This window comes from Chlamydotis macqueenii, chromosome 2, assembly GCF_036417535.1.
Source record: "Chlamydotis macqueenii isolate bChlMac1 chromosome 2, bChlMac1.mat, whole genome shotgun sequence".
Taxonomy (NCBI): domain Eukaryota; kingdom Metazoa; phylum Chordata; class Aves; order Otidiformes; family Otididae; genus Chlamydotis; species Chlamydotis macqueenii.
In genome coordinates, this window is record NC_141557.1 from 94,817,813 (window position 1) to 94,843,330 (window position 25,518).

Genomic DNA, 25,518 nt, shown 5'->3' on the forward strand with positions numbered 1-25,518 from the left:
AGGCCCAATCTGCATACCTTCAATCACTTAAGTGGTCCCAGTAGAATTAAGGGCATGTGCTCAGGTGATGTATACGCTAGCACGACTTCCTAAACCTGCAGGACTGTACCACCAGTGCACCCCTTGTGTCTTTACAGCTTGGACTAGCAAGTGAACACATTATAGCTTTGACACAATCTCTAAGCACAGTAAACTACTTCTGGTAGGTACCTGGGTTTGAGCATATATTCGCCTGGAAGGTTGTATCAGCAGAGCTTTAGCACCCAAAAATTACATCTTCTTGTCCCTTGATAGCTTGTGCTGGCAGAAACTCATAGTATAGATCTGGTTAGCCTTTACTAGAAAGCCTAATGCTCTCACAGTTAAGCCTACATGTAGAACTAGATGCTTGTTTCCATTTGCTTTGGTCCTGTGTAGCTGTTACAATTATTACCTACCGGCAATGAGTGGGGACAGCTTTTGTCATAGAATCATAGAATGGTTAGGGTTGGAAGGGACCTTCAAAGGTCATGTAGTCCAACCCCCCTGCAAGGAGCAGGGACATCCCCAACTAGATCAGGTTGCTCAGAGCCTCATCCAACCTGGCCTTGAATGTTTCCAGGGATCCATTGTCCTCTTGCTCTGAGCTGGGTAAGTCCACAGGATGTTACTGTCTTAAATGTCTGCAGAATTTTCAGCATAATTTTTTGACAGTGACAGCAGGGCTGTGTAAGTTTGTGAGTCTGGAGGTTTCACTCGTAGGATGTGTAGGTCTAAATAGCAAGGCTGTGCTTGGCCAAAATTCCTGCAGGAGCGGAGAGACAGCTGCAGTGTAGGAAATGGCATAGGTGGTTGGATTCAGATGGCTTCAGCTGCACCTGAGACCTTGGACCCAGTTTCTGTGTGTTCTGACTGCACTCAGCAGAGGCGCTTGCCCGATAGGAAGTACCGGGCGCAGGGAATTTCACTCATCTGAACCTGGACCTCGGGGTAACTCTGTCATTTTCTGTAGCGCATGTTGTGCCCGTCTAGGGCTTCACGCCTTTCTTTTGGCATTGCTAGCATTTTCACTCCGGTCATCCCTCCATACTTGTGTTTCATTGCTCATGTTGAGTTGCTCCTCTGTGGAGTAAGGGGTCAGGGACAGCAGAGTGTCCCTCTTTTGCGCCGAGACGGAAGTCCTCGTTCCTGTTCACGGTCCAGAGTAGTGCATTTGCGTTCAGCAAAGGAGAACCGGGGCAAGGAAAGAGAGTTTTCTCTCAAAGCTCAGACTACAACTGCTTTGGGCAAGATCTGTAAAGGGGAAAGGGAGAGAGCCTGGCCAGCAGGTTCACACTTTGGTCTTCTAGCAGCTACGTGGTATCTGCTAGGTGCCAGTTCATCCAGCAAAGGCTTCTCCTTGTGAAGACTCTTTGTTGTTCTAATATGTGCTGCAAACGTATTTTGTGATTAAAGTTGGAAAGTGGGATTTGGAATGTCCTTTGTGCAAAAAATAAGACTCTCTGTTTAAAATTAAAGAAAAAAAAACCCCCAACAACGGAACGTTTCAGTTTTCCATGAAAAAGCTGTTTTTATGAAAGTTTTTCAAGTAGCCTGTCAGTTACTTATGCATTTGTGGGAGAGACTAACAAGATGCCTTTTGTAATAGGCTGTGTACAAATTTGCTTCCTGCCAAACCTACATGTCTCAGAGTTGTAAGCCTGTATTTTGCTAAAATATATGAGTCATTTTATCCTTACCTCCATGGATTCTTAATTTTTTAAGTATGTCATCTGAAAGGAATTTCATGGCCACAAGCAAGAAACTCTGATCTGATGACTTTAGTGGCAAAATTAATAACTCTGTCTCATTTTATGAAGGCGTTAGTATATTCACTCTGCATGTAAAGTCAGGCTAGGTGGTGTTAATAGTCCATCAGTAAGGAGGAGGTAAGACCCACTGAGTTTTGTATTACGTATTTCCAAAAGCTAGGTGGCAAAACAGTCATTTTCAGAAGTACTGGGATGCCAGCAACTGTATTGTGTGTGTCTATGGAGGGTGTGTGGGGGAAGAGAACATGTAGCTGTAGCTATTCCTCTACATCAGCTTCTGTAATTCATGGAATAGAAAGGGAATGACTTTCATTATGTCTTTGCATGACCTGAAAGGTACCACTTAAGTATTTAGTCATCTTTGTATTTCATACTTACAACTTTGTTGTTGTTTTGCTATTATTTCTGCTATTTTTCTCAAGCCCTATTAGAGTACACTAACATTTCAGAACAGAGGTTGTCTTGATTATCTGTAATCCTGGGAGAGCTGGCTTCCACCGTTTTTAAACAGCAAAAATGCCTGGGAATGGATGATATTTGTCAAATGTAGGTAGCAGGAATAGAACTGTTAGACCAGTTTCTCATTTATGAATTGATAAGAAAATAACTTGCAGAAATTCAGAATATTTGGGTTTGAGTCTCTTGAACTAGCTGGCAGAGACCTGAGGCAGGGGAGGAAGCGGGCAGCGTGGCTCGGAGGGAGGAGAGGCACTCTTAGTCTGCCTGGGGCTTGAGGATATCATCGCAGATATCCCTCTGTCAACATGTGCACACCTCATATAAAACACAATACCCTAGGCTTTATGTAGCATTTGAAACTTCATCTTTGAAGAAGTAGTCTGGGAGGCAATGGTGTGTTGTAGGAGGTTTTGGGGGGTTTTATTCACTAGCCATAATAACAAATTACCTGTGTAATTCTTCTCTAAGGTCCTGATACTTCAACAGAATTTATGTTTCTCAGACTTTAACACACAAAAAAAAAACCCACACAAAATTATTAGATTCAACATTTTCAGGCTGTCTACATCTTTTTTTCCTCAGTTTTGCCGTTGACCGAATCTATCATGATGAGAAATTGTGAAGTGGAGCCATTAGGAGGCTATCAATAAAGCCCAGGAACCCTTCAGAGTGGTTCACCACCTTTCCTATTTAGAGCACAGGGAAGTCAAGGGAAACAGAGGGTAACATTTACACACCATGTACACCTGATATTTTCTTTCCCTAAAGTGCATTCTTTTTCACCCTCTTATCTTCCAGACGTGCACCAGCAACCTTTTATAATCAACAGGTGCTATAGAAACAGTAAAGGAGTGGTTGTCTGTAGAAGTTACCCACCAAGTGTTGTGCTGTTCTCCTTTCTGTGGAGAAAGCCCTGACAGCCCTCCTTGAAGGTCCAGTTTATTCCCAGAAGAGCCCTACTTGTGACTTTCCACTCCCCATTCACCTGTGCTCACAGATCAGAGAAGCTGGATGATTAATTTTACGTGTCCACAGAAGTTGTCCTGCCCTGCTTTTGTTTGTATTTTAGGGGTCCGAAGTTTTATGGGGCCTCCTTCATGCTATAAAGGCAGGACCTTTATATACCTTTACCTATCAGTGAGGCAAAGGATTTTTGTCCTGCAAGGTGCTGGGAATTCATGCCTCAGCTGTACCGGGGACCCAGAATACCCTGGAGCACATCTGTAGCCTGTGAATGATCCAAAGTGACGTTTGCATTGGCAAGAACAATACATAATCTGACATTTGTGTATAGAACCACTGTGTGATAAAACAGTGGTTGCCGCTGCATTTTATGTGATCGGAATATTGTGTCTGAGCGCTGAGGGAGTGTTGGGGCTAACACAGGCAGTTTTATGCATGTAGGACTCCATCAGAATGGATATATCTATATATGTATATGTGTATTGCATGGCTGATCTCTCAATTATCTTGATTTTATATTACAGTACAGATTGGAAAGACTCTAGATAGCTTGACTGAGTGCTGTTGCGAAGACAGAGCTTCATCTTTATGACAGCAATTGAAGATTTAGATCCTGAGGAGAAGGATCCCGCTCATGAACTCAGTATTAAACAGACTCAGAGCTGTTGCAGTCTAGAAAAATCTTTATTCATTTTATAGATTACTGCAGACCAGTTCCTCTTGGCAGTGTTTTGGTGTCATATCCCAGTTTATAGAAAGCATATCAACCCCGTTACCAGTGCACACTGGTTTTATATGTAAGTACATGTGTGGACGTGAAGATGCACGCTGCTGTGTGTTCCACATATTGAACCGTGAAGCCTCTCGCACAGATTTTCCTTCTATATCTTATCACTTCCCTTATTGAAATGGAGAATAGCTACGTATGAGAACTGGATCTGCCCGTTACAGGGTCCATTTTAACTTCAGCTGCTCTTAACTGATTTCACTTCAAGGATGTTTATGTAAGTTGTAGATGAAAATCAATTACATAGTTGAGAAATGGAGCATCAGAAGGCAATTTGTAAGTTGGTTTCCTTAAAAGCTGCAAGAAAAATGATTGATTTGTATGAAGCATGTCAAGGGGAAAGGGAGGAGGAAGAGCTAATACACTATAATGTGGTCCTCCTTCTTCGCTGACCTAAGAGCAACTTTGTTGAGCAGGTTAGTTCTTCAAAGGCTTTGTTTGGTGTAACGCATTGGCCCCAGGCAGTCTTGGACAGTGGGTAGCTGCTGGGGAATAACTGTCCAACGCTTATGATCTTAGGATAGCACGGCTGCAGACATCATTTGTTTCATGGTAGCAAGATTTGGTGGCGTGGTTTGGCTGCAACTGTGCCCACACTGGGCAGGTTTTGGGACCCTCTATGTGCCTTGATTAAGGGGCCTAAATTATCTAGTTATTCAGTCAGCTGCACTTAATTGAGTGAAGACCTGCCAGTGTCTAGACACTTAGCAGGAATCTCTGCTGTTTCTGTTAACGTATGTTGTTTTCACGTTTGGAGGAGCTGTTCCTGTTACTGGTGTAGCCTTTAAAGTGTCCTCAAAAAAAGGTTTCTGCACTCTGCCTGAGGCAGGGTGGTGGGTAAAAGGCAGATTGTGCTTTTGCAGGAACTGAATTTCTCTTACTGCTGGAGTTCTGTGGAAATGTCTTGGACAGAGAATGAGCTGTTCTTCCTGCCGCTTCTTGAGATGGGTCACACGTGCTGGCGGGTGAGCCTGCGGTGTCAGGAGAAGGAGAGCTTTGGTTTGGGTCTTGTCACATGGTCAGCAGTCCTTGCTGGCAAAGGGAATTAATTTTTAATCTTTTTTTTGTAGGAAAGTCCAAACCTGAAATACTACAGTAGAGTGGTCACTTCCTCTTACTTTTCATTATACATATATTCATCTTTTCTTATACAAAGGCAAAATAGAGATGCAAATGACCCACATTAGCACTTTGACAGTTGCAGTCCAGCAGTTCTGCTGAAGAAGATTCTTTATGGCCCAGTCTGACCCGCAATAAAGTAGGTAAAACCATTTTCATGCAGCTGAAGCCGTAACAGTGAATTTAACTGTTACAGACAGTTGACAATAAACGGACGTGGGGTGGTTACCACCCTGGGGGAGCTTCTGTTTTAAATGAGATGCTGTGCAAAGCCGTGGTCTCATGGTGGCAGGAGACCTGTATTGCTGCTGTGAAAGAGTGCTGAAGTTCCCTCTCTGAGCATTAAATAGCTAGATTCCAAGCTGGTTATTCAAATTTACTCAAAACATGAGTTTTACCTCTTAAAAAAAAATGCTTTTAAGAGAACAGACACATTATCCTCACACTGCCTGTCTGAAGTGTGTATGAATCAAATGTGACCGTACCTATACCCTGTCTCCACGGCTCTGAACACCTTGCCAGGAACACACGCCCTGATGCTTTTTCAACTTTTATGCCTACTTCATTGTTGATATTGATCATGGCTGATGCAGTCCCAGATTCTTAGCACCAGTTTGGCTGGTCTCTTCCCTCCTGTCGGTTACTCCATCTCCTCTGACTCTTATCCCGTCTCACTCAGTGCTACCTTCATCAGCTCCTTGAAAAAAAAAAAAAAAGCCAAGTTAGGTGTCTGCCATCTCCTCTGCTTTTTGCAGCATCAGACACCTTCTGTCCCTCCTCAAGCAATGGCAAAATTACCCTTCTCTGACTCAGTGCCACCTTTTCACCCTTTCTCCTTTGACTCCTCCAGTCATCTCTGTAGGAAAACGAGTGAGTTCCACATGATGCTCTGCTCCCTCGGTGTTTGGGTGCAGCTCCCACTCTTCCCTCATTCAGCCTTCCGTCTTTGTGTCCTGCTGGCAGGAGTCTCCATCTGACACTGGCTCAGTTGCTTACTGAAGCACGTACCCAGCCTCTGAACATCTGACCAGGTGCTAACACCAGCGTCCAAACTGGCGTCAGCACGGGCAAAAAACTTAACGACTTTGCTGATCTCTTAAGTCACCTGAGTGAAGAGCCACCTGGCCCACGCTGCCCTGGCCTGACTTGGCCCTGGCCTTACAAACTGCTTTTATTACCTGTGCTTAAGGGGTTTCGTTGTCTTCTGTCTCTTCAGTTCCTACCAACAGTCTGAAAGTTTAATCCCAACTTCATGTGACTAAGCGAAGGTTAAACAACTGTATGTTCAAATGCTTGTCCTGTCTTTAAGGACACTTTTTATGAAACATCTTGGGGACAGAGGTGCTACCGAGCCACATCTGACCAGAAGTACAGCACAGATATCTACTCATTGTCCAGTAGTGGTCATTAGCTGAAACTTCAGAGACAAACCTGTTTTCTTCTTGGCTATTGAGCAATAAATTCCTATAAATTCTTTTGGGAGAATTTCTAATTAAGCATGATGGCTTTTGTTCTGTGGTAATACTGGCAAGATGACAAAGGCTTTTCAAATTGTAATAACCCTCTGCGTGTCTTATGCTGTGTACAGTTTACTCTGAAGCTCTAGAAAAACAATGAGTAAATTCTTTGCGTGGCCGTTGGCCCTGCGCAACTGCTGTGTTACAGCCCACACTTGTGAAGTGGAAAATTAGGGGAGGAAGTGAATTTATCTATTTTTATTAAAAGGAAATAAAGGGGAAAAAAAGAGGAAAATAATGGATAATAATATCTTTTAATAGGATTTTCACAGGCATGCCCTACCACTGGAACGTGTCTCTCCGCAGGGCAGATTCTCAGCCTGTTTTAGCCAAATAGGAGGTATCTTCTATAAAATCTTCACCACTTCTTCAGACATCAGAGATATTGGGGGGGTTGGTTAGGAAGGAGAGGAAGAGAACCTTGTTCTCCTGGGTTTCAGATAGTTCTTCAGCAAAATACTCTGCACTGATTACTCTTTTCCTTTGTGTTAGCTGTGTATTTTTGTTTTGCTCTGTGTTTCCTTCCAAATGTTTGAGATGTTTACTTTTGGGATTATGTCTTTTATGAAAATAACCAGGCTTCCAAATGCAGTCTGTCAAGCTCGCCAAGTTACTAGATATGGGGGTTGGCAGAGGAGTTTTGCTTCTCGTATTGCCTGTAAGTAGATCCACAATGTGGAAGCTTTGAACTTTTCAAGGTTCTCATCTCACCTGCTGTATTTTGCTCAAAAGAAGTGAGGTGGCAAAATGTAGAAGAGGAGGAATTTTTTTTTCTTTCCTTTTTGTGGCCCACAGGGACAGCAGCATAGTGCATGGGCATCTCTAAGAGCACATTTTTTTGGGGTGCAGGGAGTTACATGCCCTGGATGGATGAAGTCCCAGAAGGAAGCTGGGACTGACTTTGACTGGGGCAAGAGTCAGTCTGGCCATATGGAAAAGGAAAGCCCAAATGCTCATGACAGTTAATTAAGGCTACACAGCTATGGCAATCAGCCTATTACCAAGTTGTTTAGATCCAGCTATTGTGTGTTTGCATGATACCTATTACTTTCAGGGACAATTTCTTTTTTTTTTTTTTTTTCCATCATTGCTCTGAGAACTGTATGGCCTCCTCTTGGATTGTCCTTAAGTAATTCCTGGCAATGTACGTGTGTCCAAACCAGCTGGATAATCTGTGCAATGGGACTGTTCCTGACATGCTTGCTACAGCAATAGAGCCCAGAAGACCAACGCAGGGGAAAAATCTCCAAAAGGGAAGGAGCAACAAGATTTTAAACTCTCAAAATGTTACAGCACGTTGGGGATTGCTTTTGCAATTGTGGTCTGCCCACACTGGTCCTTTGAATTTTAGTGGCTCTGGTGCCTAAAGTCACGTTGTATGGCTTGTTCAGGCATTATTGTTCTTCTGTTGCCAGAGGTGCCTTCCTGCAACACTTCCTTATTGAGGCAGTGGATGCTTCTTGACAAATGTCTGTTCACCCTCTGCAGAAAAATAAACAAAAAGAATAAAGAGCAAACCAAAACCTGACTAACACCTCTGATCTGTTAGAGAGAACTTCTTTAAATGCTTATGATGTTTTGCAGGTTTGTGGGTTAACGGACCCACCCATAACACAAAAATAAACGGCAGTCGCCAATAGTGATTTCCATTGTGTTGAATGCAAGTCGATACAGGCACGGGCATGTCATAGATGCCTTGCACTTGTTCATCTGATACACAGGTGACCCAGTTCACGTCCGCTAATAAATAGGAATTTATCCATCAGGGTGACTGCTGAACTGTGTGCTCAGCAGTCCGTGCTATGGCATGCTGCATGCAACAGGTGCTGGCTGTAGCCGAGTTTGGAAGGATGTCAGGTCATGCTGGAGCCTGGGTTTAGCTCGTTTATTATAGGGACTTTTGTCAACGGCTACAGATAATTTCAGACTGCTTTGTGATTCTCAAGGGATTAGGTTGCATATGTACTTCATGAAAATTACATTAAACCGATCAAGGACAACAGGGAGCTGTAGCTAGAATGTCTTGTGTATTGCATCTATGAACTCCTCCCAAAAGGAACTGACTTAGTGACTCATCTTTTCACGTATCAGGTCATCCATTAGTTAACAGCATTTTCAGAAGCACAGGAACAGGTCAGATAATTTTGATATCTTCTGCAGCGTGCAGCACAGATTTGCTTTCTCTTTTTTCCTCCATCTCTTCCCTCTCTCCATCTCTGCCTCTGTCTCTCTCTGTTTTCCAATTTATCTGGATTAAACAAGTCTCTGATTATTCTTTATGCCACTGCAAATAAAGTCATTTTCAGAAACAGATGTCGAAAGAGCCCGGTGAAATAATCCTGGAGGCAGATGCAGTCTTCCATAAGCTGCCAAGTGCATGGTACAATCAAAGTGATGAAACAAAATGGAGCAGGCTGCAGAAAATGTAATTAAATTATAGTTCCATTGTAGAAGCACATTTTAAAATTACTGAGATTCAGAGCCCATAATGCTGGTATTATAGTTGAAAGAATACTTGCCATGGGTCATGAGCATTTTTTTTAACAGTTATTAATCATGCTTGACTGGAAAGACAAGTGTAACCTACAACAAGCAGTGGCTGTAGTTGTGCCAAAGGAAGCTTTTGTTCCCTGAAGAGAATTGTATCAAAGGCCAGTGTGTCCTATTATTACGTGTGCAATAGCAGAGCCCAGAATCTGAAACGGGGCTTTTCAGACTTCAATACAGAGTACTGGAGGGCAAAATAGAAAACAAGGACTGTACCTTTTTGAATACTATATGACCATCTTTTTCTCTTACCAAGTTAACTTACTCATTGACAAAATAATAGTAAAAAAAAAAAAATCTCTAAAACATCCCTCCTCTCCCTAACTTTAATAAAGATAATGCCAGAGCTCTTGTAAAAAATGGAAAAGAGACAGAAAATGTACAAAGTCTTGGAAACTGGAGATTAAAGAAACCTCATTAGTTCATTTGACCCTGTTTCCTTTCCATTACAAACAGAGCCTACAGAAGAGCAGGTAGAAATGTTTCAATTTTTTTTTTTGCCAGTTGTCAATATCTAAATGTTCTGTGGGAATGTGTTGATTTCCTTATTAAAAATTTAAATGAAAGGCTTTGATAAGGACTGACCATACTGCCTTCACAAGATTGTAAAATTGTGCCATTTTTGTTTTTCCATTTCAAAGCGATGTTTTTACTTTGAGATATGTCATACATAATAGAATATAAAACCAGCAAGTTGAAGTCTGTACAAAAATTTAGTTGTAGAAAAATAACTTTTGTGGATCAACAGAAGATATTAAAATATACACACACAGACTCACACACTAAATTGTTTCAAAATGTGATGTTTTCTTTCAGTTTAGAATGAAAGCAAACATTCAAAGGTGGAATTTCCTATAAAATAGGCACCCTGTGTCTAAATTCTGTTTAAGACCTGATTCAGCATTGCTAGTGCTGAGTGTCTCAGCTGACTTCAGTGTATTTCTTGCACAGCTTCCAGAAAGTTTTGTGCAACCTTTCTACATGGAAATGCCAAAGGCACTGCCACTTATGGAGAATATCATACCCCAGAGAGATACCCCAGACAGGTTTTGGGGACAGAAATATAGCTTTAATTGCTTCCCTTTTTATGTAGCTATGTCACCCTTGCATCAGCCAACCACAGTTACAGCATCCTAGTTTCTCTCCTTTTTTCTATTTCCCTCCAATATCAGTAGCCTTTTTCAAGTACAGCCTCATTTGTTACCAACTAAACTCCACATCTAGCTTTGGATACTTGTCAGTAGTTTTTTTCCACTGTCCTCTCAATAAACTGAGGCTTTTTCTTTTTTTTTTTTTTTCCTGTGGTTATGGAGTCTCTAGATCCAAATATGAAACAGGATATGGTTATGTGAATGTGGCTGCTTCCTATTCTCCAGACTGGGCATCGTTCACTGCTGGGTTCAGACCAAAGCTTTGCCTGTGGTGGAACCACGACGTTGCACCTCTAGTTAAGCTGTGGCTCCTAACTTGTGGGAAAACTTGTGGGAACTTGAAATACTGGACATCCCTGTATCTCTTCAAAATGTTGAAACTGATCAGGGAGCTTATATAGCTTATATACGCATATATATATATGGGTAGGTATGTATGCATGTTTTGAAAGGAAAGGCACTGAAGGACAGACAAAAGGACAGATACTTCATGAAGTGTTGTTTCAGTAGCTTTGTGAAGCAAATGAGCTGTTTATGCAAAAACAGGCGCTTTTCTTTGTAAAGGTTGCACAGAAGTAGCAAATGGATAGCTTTAGCACTGCCTTTTCCCCATGCTAAAGCAAGATACAGTGATTCACTTTACAGCTGGCATTTTGAAGTCATTAATAAATAAACTGTTTGTTTTTTCTTCGCTTTTGAATACTTCATCAATTAGGCTTGCTTTTGAGTTTTAAAGATTCTCATGGTTTAAATCAGTGACAAAAATATTGATTTGAGTGGGTTAAATCTTGGCAAGTGTTTGGCTCTTTACTCTTGAGTATTGACTGCCCATAAAAGAGTCATTTATTGTGGGCTGGTTGTTAGATTTTTTTTTTAGTTGATTTTTTTTTTTTTTTTGCTTAAATCTAGTTTCAAATGAAGCTGTGAGAAATTACTGGGTTTTATACCTACTGCGTAGTCACAGTGAAATTCTTGTCATGCTACATAAGTTTTGACTAACCATCAGTGATCGAGAATTTAAATATTCATCTTGTGAGCATCACTTTTGAAGGCAACGATTCCAGTGACCTGGCGGTGACATTGCAACACTGCTTTTGTTTTGCCTTTTATCCCCATGAGAGATGGAAGTCTTCACGGAGCTCAGCCATGTTTGCAGCTGTTACAGCTGTGCTCCTGGACCAGTTTCTCTTTCTCAGACAATTCCCAATCCATCCTTGCCTCAAACAAGCACAAGTGTGGTGTCCCAGAAGGGAGCCTGTGACTCACATTCTATATGAATTTCCTTTTTTTTTTTTTTTTTTAATGAGTATTTATTTTATTCATCTAGGGAGCTTGAATGGCTTTTCAAATCACAGCCTTGTAAATAACATAATTAAAGTGATTACAAAAATTATTTTTTTTGTTTGTGTCAGAGATTCAATTATATCAATATATAATATTTTTCTGTTTATTAAGGTGGAAGGTATTATTATCATTAGCCTCCTTTCCTAACGAACAACCATGTTTTATACTGGATTGAGTGAAACAACTGACTCATGTTTATTGAACGGGCTATGTCTACAAAACACTGAATTTACAAAGAGGTTGGACAAATATATATTCTAAGACAGGTGTCATTTCAACATTGATGGAATTATAAAAATACAAATGTATCTAAATATCTGTTTATTTTGTGCCCAGTGGGAACATACTTGGCGGGTTCATGTTTGCCATTAAAGAAGGTCCCATATTTCTTGGGCTCTTCTACCAGTTTGGGGAGTTTTTTCTTTTGATCGATAAAAAGCTATCTGTACTCTTGTGTGTACTGGCAAAGAAAATTATAATTCTTCTTTGCATCTGTGAGACTGTTTTTACTAAAGATAAAAATGTCATTTGAAAAATCATACTATTCTTAAAATTTGCTTATTAGATTATGCCCCAGCAGTCTTTTAACATTTGTCCACATCTGTCATGTAAAAAGTGTGCCTTGCTTGCTTTCCAGCATTTAAACATAGTCTATGCATATATGCATACTCTGTTAAAATATATCTTTTTATGTATGTATATAAATCTTGCTCACTTAAAATGTCTTGGAAATAGACCATGTGAATGACTTCTCTATTCTCTCAGAGATTTAAAAAAATGGAAAAAAGGACATTGTTTAGGGTTGACTCTCTTTTGTTTGATACAAGTTTTTAAAATAAAAAAGCAAAAGTCACATATTTGACTTTAGGGGCAGAGATAATTTAACAAATATGGAATGCACTGCCCAGGAAGGTGGTGGAGTCACCGACCATGGGGGTGTTCAAGAAACGTTTGGATGTTGTGTTGAGGGATATGATTTAGCTGAGAAGTATTGGTGATGGTTGGACTGGATGATCTTTTAGGTCTTTTCCAATCTTGATAATTCTGTGATTCTGTGAAATATGACACACATTCACAATGTTTATCTCTTCAGAATCCAGGGTTTTTCCGGGAACAGGTGTGAACTGAAAATCTGTTCTTACATAGTAGGCGATTCCTGTAAGCATCTCTGTGCTGGCGAGACTGCTCTGCTACTGTTGGTGCTCTGTTCAATTTTTTCCTGGCCATCACTGTGACTTGTATGTACATTTCTTTATTAGATTTATTATCTCAGACCATATGGAATGATTACTGCAAGTCAGTTGGAATGTCTCCTTCTTAGCTGGACATAAGCAAGTAAAGCAAAATTTTTATTTAAAACTTGAGCAACATAAAAATGAACAAAGATTTCAGAAACACGATGCTTAACTTCAGGGTTTTGGAGCCACAGGATAAAGCGGCAAGCAAAGCTGATTTTGTGCTCAAAGCTCTGATTAGAAATTACTCTTTGGTAAATACCTGGTCTGCCATATGCGTATGTTGTGTTCTCTTGCAAACTGCCAGGTCCATGATAAAGCTTGCAGTTAATTGCATTGTGTGCCATTAGGAAAGGAAAGAAAGCACCTTCTGCTCCGTCCTGAGCTCGCTGTTGAATCCTCCTGGAGCATATCTGTATGGAATAATTTACAGTGGGCTGCCACAACTTTCTTATTTGTGGAGGGGTTTATGTTTCATTGTCTAACGTAGCAGCTTCCATCTACAAGACGGCTTGGCTGTTTCGCATACGCGGATGAGCTCGTTGGCTAGTGGATCTGTACAGAGTATTGACATCCACAGTCTGGTGCCTTTTTTTTAGTTCATGGCAAACTGTGAAGATACTCTCTGCATTCTTGCCAAGGTGATTCTTTCTGAAATAGTTACAGAAAGGGGGAAAAAAATTACTTAGAAAGTTGAAAGGTATCATTGGCAAAAGAATCATTGTGTTTTCTGGAGCCTGGAAATTACTTGCTTCCCTCAGGGTCCCAGATCTCTCTGGCATTTGCTGAAAGCCATTATACAGCTTTTGTAGATTTCCTGAGACTTGATTTCCAGGCATTTGGTAGCATTTATTACCTGTTTGACATGTGATGTCTTCTGAAGGGATAACTTTCTGTATTTTGGCAAGGTGTGTCTATTCACACACAGCATAATATTTTTGTATTAACTTATATTTGATAAGTAATTCATCACTGAATCTTAATATTAGGAAATTGTTTTGTGAACAAAGAGATAATAGCCTTTATTGTGCTTCTGTGAGTTTTCTTCTGGTAGTAAATTCGCAATGCCATACTATTTACTCAAAAGGTTTTACAGAAAATGTTATAAGTAGAAGAGTCAATTCATATATTGCTGTCCATTTCCTTTAATAAATCAACAAGGGAACAACCAGTGCCATTGGCTGAAGCATATGCTTTTTGACCAGCATGAGGAAAAGTGGTCCATTTAAAGAATGGGGCTCATATACAAGTTCAGCAGCTAAACATCCATCAGTTGAGAACAGAAAAAAAATAAGTCTCTAATCTTTTGCTGTTCTCCTCAAAGATTATTTGGCATCTAGTGGTCTTCAGCAAATTAGAACTAACTATATTAGTCATATAGAGTTTTAGGGAGAACACAAAGACAGCTTCTTCTGTGGATAGGATGCGTTCTTTCTCTGACAAAAGAGCATTAGCCATATCCCTCAAGGAGAAACTAGTATCGCTTTACATACTTCATAAAACTACATTTGAAAGGCAGCACTCCTGGAGTCTTGCCAGTTTTTATACTCACTGTTGCCTTTAAAAGTTGTTCTGCTATTTTTTCAATCTCTTATTTTCTTATCAGTTTCACATCTTTGGCAAATCTGCTACTTCCAGATATCTCTAGTAACTACACAGCTTAGCGTATCAGAGATACAGAGATTTTTACTGTAATTAGCGAAAGCATCTCATGGCTTGCAAAGGTGTGTAACTGTCTTTTGTTGGTAGCTGTTAACTGGTGGAATAATGTGCTGCTCTTTAATTCCCTTTGACTTTTGAGCTAATATTGCACAGCTTTTTTTTGTAAAACAGATATTTTGTGTATCTGTTTGTATACTCGCTGCTCTTTCAGTGGCACGTATTCAGTTTACTGCTAGTTAATTCTTATTTAGATCTCTTTGAGCATGTGATTTATTAATTTCCTGAAACTTTATTCTGTCTGGTGTTTATTTAAATTTTGTTCTTGAGCTATTACTTTATCTTATCTTTTTAGCAAAAACCCATTTTAGCAGCTGACACCCCCCCACATCCCAGCTTTGTTCTGCTAACACAGACACTTAATTTTCTCACTTCTGAATTTTTGGATCCATCCCAACTATCAACTCACTTAAAATGGGCCGTGATATGACAATTTAATGGAGCCACGTTCTGTAGACCTTGTTCACTTCATTAAAGAGTTAGAGGTTAACATTAAATCTATTTTGGGGTATAAATGATAGGGATGTGAATAAAATGTATAATCTTATTCCTTTGTGTACAGTCCTCTCTAGTAATTTGGGAGATGGAACTGGTAAAGTAGAAAGGTTAATACTGCACCTGCTTCCTTAGCTATTGTTTTTAAATCAGATTCTCCTGGTGAGGCTTCTGTATAAAACCAGAGTCCTTCAAAGCCTGATTTCTCCTTTTCCAAATACTTATTATTGGGAGAGAAATCCTTTGAAGAGTTGTCATTGTTATGACTGTTATGTTATTGTGGGCATCCTAGAGGCCTTTTGTTCTCAGTGACCTCACAACAATATGGTTTTGTAACAGTAGATGTCTTTATCCTTCAGTTGACACAGAAACTGAAAAAGTGTATGTTTAGCAAATGTCCAGTCATCGTCTTTTGCTTCAGCTGGGACCATAAATAGCTGCTGATAGTTACCACTTTCCACCATCTCTGAAAAAAAAAAAAAATTTCCTTGGAAAAAAATTAATGCAACTGGGTTTACTTTTGATTTCACTTTGGATTGTGGGGTTTTTCTAACTTCTGCCAGTGTTTTTCTGTATGATTACACTATTTAGTGCTTTGGCATCTGGCAATGTTACTTTCAAGTGAAAAGCCATAGATAATAACTGCTTTGCTTATCAAAGAACTTGAAAGGAAAGTAGTTGTTTCTTCACTAGCATGAACCTTTCTGTGACAGACAGCTTATTTTTAATTTTAAACCTTACATATATGGCTGAATGTGTCAATTTCTATTTATAAGGTTATCAGCTCTGGTCCTGTAGTAATTTTCTTACATTCCTTTCAGTCTCCTTCTCCTTTTCTATATGCCCTCCAGTTTAAATGAAAGACTAAAATCATGTAAGTAGCATAAATCTGCCCCCAAAGAACTCTGCTCTGCTGAAAGCACAGGTCCTTTCTTCTCATCACGGTCCCTGCCAGTGTTCTTCCAATTCCCGGGAGGTCTCCCTCCACCTGGGAGGCTTCTGATCAAAAGGACTTAGATACAGTCTTTTCATGGCTTCCCATGTTCCAGTTTTCTCCAGTTGTCTTTGTTGACTCTTTCCTGACAGACTCGGTTTTAACAACCATACGATCAAGATTTCACGTACCAGAGCAGGCTTCCTCCTTGAACGTTTTCAAGCAGTCCTTAATTCCACGTTGATTCTTCTGACATTACTCTCTGTATCAGCCGTCTGAAGCTTCATCTCTCTCTTTCTCCCTGCCTTTCTCTTCTCCTCTCCTCTCTGCATCTTTTTCCTTTCCAGTGCACTGCCGTGACTGTGCAGCTCTGTCCCATTTCACCTCATACACACTCTCTCTCTCTCCTTCTCCCTCTCATTCCTCTGGATCTTCCAGATGAGTAGCTTTCTTGGCAGATGCACGAATGTCAAATAATTTATTGTGGCTTTACATTTAGAGATCAATTGCCTGATGGTCACCTTGATGCTATGTTGATTTTATTCATCTTTGTCATCCCTGCCTGCTGTGGAGTCAAAGGTTTCCTTATCCTGCATGCCTGAAGTGGTGACCTTAGAGATTTAAAACATATATATATATATATGGGTTTTTTTAAGACTGTGCAGCCATATTGTCTGCAATAGTCTGCTTATTTTCTTGGGAGGGGATTAGAAGGCCTGAGGGGTAGGAAGAAAAGGGGTCATGAGGTTGACTTTTCATGTCTCAGTCTTCAGGCAGCCATCTCACACTACCCCCTCGGCCACGTGGATTCCTAACCTCCATCTGTGTGCATGTGTGGGGGTTGTGTCACTGCCCTTTGGCTGTATAGTTTGTCTTGTAGCTTATATTAATTCAGTGAAATCCTTGAGGAACTGTGCTATTCTTTGTAGTAGTCTGGTCAACACTTGGATTAGCTGCTTGTTGGTTTAGTCACTTAATCTACCAATAATTAAGGAAAAGCCGTGTTAGAAAATTGATGGTTCTTATGTAGTGAATAGTGAGCGTATAGGACATGCCATTTTATGCCAACTTGGGATAGTTAATATTGAAAATGTATAGAAACACATACTTACAGATAATAGGCGTTTGCATAAGACTACATGTCCATTTTATTGGAGGCGCCTTTTTTAATGCATTTGGATGCCTTTTTCTACCTAAAGAGAAATTTTCAGTTTTTACATTATAAACAGCAGTGGAAATGTCCTCAAAAGTTCATGCTCAGCCCCACAGGAGACAAAGATCTGCTGTTTGCCTGGAACTATCAGATGCAATCTACTTTCCTTTGTTCCCTGGGCATGACTTTTTTTTTGCTTGTTACCTGGAGCTGCAGAGCCCTGGCTTTTGGATTTTGTGCATTCTTGTCCTGAGTCCTGAAGTCAGGAGAATGTTGTCCAGCCATCCTCATGTCACCGCCAGCTCTCTGCTGAGGGCAGGGTAAAATGCATGAAACCTCACTCTTTAACACTCAGCCATGCCGTTGACTGTAGCTGCCCACAAGGTACTCTCTGCTCACCTGTGGAGTTCTCTGACTGTCCTCTGGCATCAGGAGAAGTGGGACACATTGATTTTTTTTTTCATAGTCTGAGACTTAACTCTCCCAGCCTCCAGAGTAGCTGTGGGACCTCGTCACACAGAGCTTGAGAAAGGAAAGCCCTATGTATTTAGCTTTCTGTTTGCTCACACACAGAAGCACACGTAAGCCACAAGCACAGTAAGCTGTTCAAAATGCTGATTTTGCAAAGGAGGTGGAAATTATTTTATTGATTAAATATTCATGATGTGCTCGTATATTACAGCAGTAGGTTTATAAATACATGGATGTGTTGCTGGCTGGTAAGAGCCTTTGTAGAGGAAACTTATTCTCTTCCTTGTACCACGATCTGACATATCCATGCACACGGAGATCTAGACCAGCACGTGTTTGTGATGATGCGTGTGGAAAAAAAAATTGCTTTAATTGGTTAAAAATAATAAAATACAACAATGTATTTTATTTTAATCTGTCTTTAAAACTGAAAACCTCAGGTAATTAATAGTCCCATAGGTTTTCTTTATAAAGCTGTAAATATTTTACCAGAATACTTGGACTCTCATGACAACTAGGGCAGTTGTAAATGACCTGGCATGGTAAAAACTCTTCTCTCTTCATGGTATATGTATAGGTTTCACGTGTTCTTCCTTATCATGTGAGGTTGCCTTTTAAAATTAATTCCCTTTGTATCTCCCACAGCTGCCTAACTGCTTGCAGGCACACACACTCTCAGTCCTCCCCCAGACATCTGTTCTGCTCCCCAGTACCAGGTGCCAGAGTTTGAGCTTGTTGGGGGGAGTGGCAAAGACAAAATCCTGCAAAAAAAAAATTAGATGGCAGCGATATTTTAAACAATATTTGTGGTAGAATTTTATTTTTAACCTCTGTTTTTAAAAAGAATCCAAAAGACAATAGCTAAAAATACAGATTTTTTTCAGGTTTTATCTGGAAAAGATCAGGCTTGGGAGGGGGTTGGTTTGTTGTCTGGGAAAGGGCTTTCGTCCAATTTTTTTCCCAAAGTGAGCGTACTACCATAGCATCACAGCAGTAAGAGGCCATGGCAACTGTAAACCTGTATCGAGCCTGGGATTATTTTTCCCACATGTTTCATTAGAAACATAGCAGTACCTTCATCACTAAATGCCGGTCCACAGAAGGTCTTCAATACCTTGCTTCTACTTGAAACACGTCCATTGTGAGAAATCTTCCAAGCATGTCCTAAGCTACCATGGTTTTCCAGAGATCTCAGGTAGCCAGTATTGCTCCTGTAAATTGCTCCAGAACACCAAGATGTATTCTACTGTTCATCTACCGAAGTGCTCCTCTTTGGCGTTTTGGGTTTGGTGGGTTGTTTTTTTTTTTGACAGAGCCGAGCCAAAAATGCTTGGGCTGTCAGAGCTGGAGCATTTCCCTCAGCAAGGAGCAGGAGAGCACGGTGGGACCATTCCCTTCCTTATCCTGGGAACAACCACAGTCTCCTCTGCTACTCCCTCTGCACTTTTCAGAAGGGACTGTCGTGGTCATGCCCTTGCAGATTTACTGAGAGTCCTGGTCTAACCTTAAAGAAGCAGAATATGGCCTGATACTTTTCTCTGTCATTTCCTGCCAGCTGCCTTGGGACATTTTCCTTTCACCCTCTTGCACGCATGGTGCATCAGAGGCACAGCCTCTGTTTTCTGCCTTCTCACCCAAGCACCTTTCTTCTCATCTGCTTTTCTCCATCCAGATACGTGATACGTAACGTAAGCGATAAGCCTAGAAATGTGGAATAAATGGGATTTATTTCAGTGGCTGCGATCTGGGTGGTAAAGCATACGGTATGAAATACACTGAGTCCATGCTGGGTTAGGGAAAATCAGCCCTGGCAATTGAGCAGGTAGACAGAAGCTGTTCTGTGGTAGCATCTCATGAATTTGCTTTTAGGAAGGAGGAGTTTAAGTTATTTTTTCTCCCTCTTTCTTTTCACCTCTCCTCCTCAAGCATGTCTACCTCTTATTCTTGCAGTCACCAGAGGCACAGACGCTCTCTGTGGTCCTGACTACTCCTGCAGAGACTTGAGTGAAAACTCTGCATCTTCCAGTGTATTTCCCAGCAGCAAAACTATCAGGAGTGTCTTGGCCACTGGCAGGCTCAGGCTGAAGCGAGAAGCATCAGCCATCACAGGAGTGAGTTTCTGGGATGGTCTTCAGATACTACGCAGAGGGCAAAATGCGTAACAAGGGGAAATGACAGCAGATTTAAGATAGATAAATTGGAGCACTTTTTCCCACACTAATAATTAATCTGTGAGACCAGAACTTTGGGATACCGGATGTATGGATTCAGGAAGGGATTAGACAGCTTCATGGAGTGGTCCACCAATGGCTATTGAAAAAGCTGGCTGGATGCAGTCTCCCAGAAGACCCTGAATTGCTGATTGCTGGCAGCTCAGCAAGTCGGTCAGGGATGACTCCATACATGTTATTTGTGGTCCTTCTTTAAGCATTGCTGTTGACCTCTTTCACAGAAAACATGCTCAGCTAAGGTGGGCTTTACTTTGGACTAGTATGTCAGTGATTAGTGACTCTTAAGATGAAGATTAATCAGTTGATAAAACAGTCTGCGTGATGCTACCACCTACATTTTCAGGGGAGTGCTCTTGCAGGTCCCTCCCATAGTTTTGTCCCATGCCTGAGCAGTCCCTGGAAGGGGACAAGAGCCTGCCACCCCGCTGGGACACTGCTGTACGCTCTGAGCCACAAAATGACTGTCCCTAGGGGTGCTCATCGGCTAGTGCCCAAGCTAGCCAAAATTTTTGAAAACTCCAAGAAGCAAAGGTAATAGGGTTGTCCTTAATAAGAGATGGTCACTGAGAAACGTGACGTCTGTTCCAGGGTTTTATGCTCTATAAGACAGGCCTGAAAAGGACAAAACCGAATAAGGAGTGTCTAAGCCTTTTCTACTGTGGAATTTGCCTGCCTTTGCTAGTATTCCTTCCTGCCCCCATTTTTGTTTGTACTGATAAATGCTCTTGCATGAGTAAACTCATAATGCGTCTTGTTTATCCCTTCAAAGCCAGGCCTTGCAGCTTTCATTAGTGTTTTAGGATATGTATGGCTTTGTAAGTGGCTGAAAATCTGCAATTTGTCATTAGGAATTAAGAAGAATCTTCCTTCTACTTAGGGCTGAAGCTCAGCTTTGGCCTTTGAGGGACTGAGCTACCTCTGGGCCTGGCAGACAAAAACAAAGTCAGGCAGTGCCCAGATTTACAGCAGCGAGTGACTCTTAGTTACTCAGATGTCTTTGATAACACGTCATCCTCTGTTGCTGGTAGGGATCAGTGTTTGTGCTCAGAATTAATTTCTCCCTAGCTGGAGAGATTACAAAAATATCTTTTCTGCAAGAGAAAAAAAAAAGAGAGAAAGAGGTAGTAACAGAGAAATGAAAACAGCACATGGCACATGTAGAAATGCATGTATATGTATATATTGCATATACATGCTGCAAAGGTTAACAGAGAGAAAGTGCTGCTCAGAAGAAAACATTATATTTCTCTCTATTGTGCTTCTTACCTTCAGTTTCGAAATACAGGAAGTTAAAAGAATTTTTAAAGTTTCAAAAGGGAGTTTATCTTGTACTTGGTGCAGGGCTAAAGAGTTTGTTGGGGAGGGACACTAATCAAAGGAGCCTTTTCAGCAGTAAACTGTAGCCCAGAAAATCAAAGGGAGGAATGTTAATTGGTTTGTACAACATGATATTCTCAGTTCGGAGTAGCTTCAGCCACTCAATGGTACTTTTTCTCTCTCTCTTTCTCTTTCTAGGTTGATTAAGTGAACAGAGAAAAAAAAAAAAAAAAAAAAAAAGAAAAACGAAGCTGCTTTCAAGTCTTGAAGATACAAGGCCGGGATGAACACAAAGGACACAAAAATGACTGAAGGAGGTCTCAATGTCACACTTACCATACGCCTCCTCATGCATGGCAAGGTGAAGCGTTTACTATTGCCACAGCAGATGCTTGTGTGTTGAGTGAGTGTGTGCAGTTACCATCAGAGCCTGACAGTGACATTGACAGAGGGTCTGCTCCTCCTCCTCCTCCAACCTGAGTCAAAAGCACCATTGCCATGAGTGAAAAATCACCCCCTGGCCTATAAAAGGCATCGTACTTAAGTTTGCACTGCAGCCCGAGTTCATTGGAAAAAAACCTTGCCTGTAACGAACCTGTTTTGGGCAGATCCAGCAGCAAAAAAAAATTATTTTATTGATAGTTAGCCAAATGAGGCAGACCATTGCATAAGGCTGACCTGCATACAGCTCCCTTTTCTCATCATTTGCTGGATTTTGCAGAGGTTTTTTTTTTTCAGATACCAAAACATTGACTTGTGTGAAGCAATTGCCACAGAGTTACTGTCTGTTTCTGTTGAATGCAAATGGGATAGTTCTTCGTTACTCTGATGCAGCATCTTATTAGAGTGAATCCCTGATATACCAAGCATTCATCCAGGTCCCCTGCGGGTTTGTTTTGGAAGATTGACTGTCATTTTGTTTCTGTCCCTGTCCAGTGCAGCACTTAAGCATACAGATAAGTGTGAAATCTGTGCCGTGGACAAAGTGCCAATTCAGTATTGTCAGACTTAACAGTCTGATAGCCGTTTATTTCATACTGCCAGATCACAAAATGGGCTTTTAATTAAAAAACACATTTCATACATTTGTTTGTATTATTTGCATCAGGCAACACTAGGCATTTTTAGGCTTAATGAATGAATGTTGTATAAAGAAGATGGTTTTGGCTCTTTCTTAAGAAGGGACAGTGAATGTGTATATATATATATAATTCTGGAGATTAAATTTGTACATATAAAGCTAAAAAGTATTTTTCCTCCTGGAATTTAATTTAATAGCTAAAAATACATTTACATTTTAAAACAGTGCATGCTTTCAATCTAAGGCATGAACACACACGATATACCCATAGCACAAATAGGACACTAAAGTATCTCTCTCTGTATTTTACTGATGGAGCTGCTAAGAAGTGTGAGGGGGTACAGTTTAAGTTTGCAAATTAAAAAACTCAGACGTTGGGTTAAGCCAGATCAAATTATGTATTTTCTCAGAAATGGTCCAACCGTTTTGTTTTATTTCCCCTCACCCTGAAATATTCAGCTTCAGGCAGGCATCTGGTGTATAAAATGTGCATCTGAAATAAGGATCTGTCAAATAAATTTAATAACAGTCTCTCTTACCTAACCCACCTAAAATGTGTGCGCATGTCTGCACTGAAAGTTAGGTCTTAGGGGTTGATTCTATCAGGTTCTGGTCCCAATCCAGAAAAGCATTTGAACCCATCCTTAGCCTGGCGGGTATCAGTAGTGCCCTACTGGTTTAAGTCAAATTCCCATGGGCTTGGGTGTGCTCTGCTCTACTTCTTTCAGAATCATGCCATTAAAGCAAAAGTCAAGTATTTATCAGTTTCAGGACATTTTAGTTAAACTGTGGGCTAGGGGGTTTTTGAAACAAAAAGTAAGTAATTGGAAATGAAATTAGAAAATCTAATTTTCTGTGTTAAACATCAATGACTGTGTGCGCAACCACTTTTAACCATAACGGATGTTATGTGTCCAATCTTCAATGCATATGTAGCCCCAAGGGTCCAAATTAAACCCATAAAAGCTACAAAGTTCAGATTTTAAGTGGGAGTATACCGTGCATCCTCAGTTAACAAGGCACAATGGGCATACTGTTAACTCTGCTATGTTCTAATCATATATCCTATTGTGCATGAGTATTGCAAAGAGTACTTTAAATCAGAATTTATTTTGGTGATAAAAGTCAGATGCCCTTATGGTTTCTTTGATGTCATTTCTGACTTAGAAATGCTAATATAGAGGAATGAAGGATGTGCAAGTCAATATGAACTCGGTGTTAGAAGGTCGCTCTGGAAGCTGCATGTGCCACTGAAAACGAAGAAGAAACATGTTTCTAGGCTCTTCCTTAAGATTTGTTGCAGTAATTACATCGGTGGAAATTGCTGATCTCTAATTAGTATTTCTAGACAAAACAATTAACTGAAGCAGAGCTTGGGCTGTAAATAACTGATCATAACTTGAAAGAGAAGAGGGGAAATAAAAGGTTGTTTTTAAAAATAACAGTAGCAAACTGGATTCAGTTAGATAATTTTAAAGTAATATAATTTTTAAGTTCTTTATTTGTTAATGTGTTTCATGAAGTAAGATGATCTGTCCCCACTAACCTTAACTCCATCTCTAAACCTTTATTACCAGTGTACCCTTGCACAGGGAAGGTCTATGTGCTTTGTGATATTCACATGCATTTTGATTGAAAGTCCGTAACTTGTGCTACTGTGCTTAGTTATCTCGGCTGTAAATCCTGCAGACTTAGGAAATTTTCAGCACGTACTTTTCCTCTGATTTGTATATGGACTTTAAGTCAAGGATGGACATCTTAATTATGCAATTAAGCTAAATTATGTACCTGCAGACAGAAAAATCAGGATTTGTATGAGTGGACAGATCTCTGTGAGAGGGTAGGGAATAAAAGAGCATCTTTAATGACAACAAACAAAACAAGTTGGAAAAATCAAAGACAGCATTAATGAAAGCAAAACCAATGGGAATAGTCCTGAGCTCCGTGAGAGCCCAGGGCCAGTGCCTGCCCACAGGTAGGACACATCTCATCAGCTACTTTGCTTTCTCTTGCTTTGGGGAAAGAAGCAGCTGTAGGTCCAGCTGAGCTGCAGGACTTTGTGCAGCCTCCTGCCAAAGAGGCTGGGGTGGCCACTTGTAGGACCAACTCGGCCGCGCCTCCGCAGCATAGCAAGATTTGGGAGCAGCTGGCTAGCAATGAGGGAGGGCACAGTCTTGATTTTCTCAGGGCTGAAAATGTGATGTTCATAGAAGGCAGCAATTTTTTTTTTTATCTGTGGAAGCAACAAAAGGACTTGTGCAAGCCCAGCAAAAAGCTAACCGCTGTGGGGATGTAAGAGGTTAACCTCAGGGTAAATGTTTCCAGGGCCGGATGTGAAAGGTGTCGTCCTGAGCCAGGAGTTCAGAGAATGTGTGATGGTGTAAAATGAAAGGCCTAATTTTCATCTTGGGCCATGTTACATTAGTGAAAAAATTTTGATAGTGTGACAGCCCTGAAGAGAAACCATGAGCAACACAGAACATTTCTCATGCTTTCTTGCGATGTATTACAGGGCAAGTGTTAGGGAGTACGCTCTGAGTACAGGCAGTGCTCAGATCTTCTTCACATCCACAGAGAAGCAACTGTCTCTGTTTGCAGGCAATTTTAAAAGCCAAATTAGGAACAACTTCCTATGCGAACGTGTGAGGAGGGGAGAAAGCTGCCCGGGCATGCTGCAAACCTCACTGGAGGTTTTTAAGGGAATCCATGGTCCCACAGCCTCTGCTGCCCAGGACCTTTTTGTCTGAGTTACTTGAATGATGCTCTGGAGAGGAGAGGAACTGGAGGACCTTTTGAAGTATGTGGAGGATTTGGATATATAGAGTACATTAAATAATGCAGAGATGCATTTTCATCTTTTATTAATGAGGAAGATGCACCACATTAAGGGATAAAGGTATTTCATGCATTTCAGTAGAGAAGAACAGGGAATATGGGCTGGGGCTGCTTACATTGCCCTACTTCTGTATTTTCCATCTAATTACTGCTCCTTTTCGAAGTAAAATAAGTAAAATCATTGTTTATGGCAGAGACATGAATGGGTATGGATATTTTATTACCTTTGTCTTCTTTGAAAGTAGAATTTCTGGACAGGATTAGAATATTGCAGGAATGGCAAGATTTCTGCTTCCAGTGAAGGCAAAAATGGCAGCATTCATCTAGATCAACTCAACATTTTTGAAGGGCTTATGGAACACAAATTGAG

General features: G+C 40.7%; 1 protein-coding gene across 12 annotated transcripts in view; it reads left to right on the forward strand.

Moving 5' to 3' along the window:
• Positions 1 to 25,518, forward strand: part of LOC104479324 (poly(rC)-binding protein 3) — a 524,839-nt gene that overhangs the window by 438,339 nt on the left and 60,982 nt on the right. For all 12 annotated transcript variants that reach the window (XM_086740457.1, XM_086740459.1, XM_086740456.1 and 9 more), the window contains one exon: positions 21,431 to 21,593. In XM_086740457.1, the coding sequence (XP_086596583.1) occupies positions 21,516 to 21,593 (78 nt within the window). In that variant the 5' untranslated portion in view covers positions 21,431 to 21,515. The remainder of the gene's footprint in view (positions 1 to 21,430; positions 21,594 to 25,518) is intronic.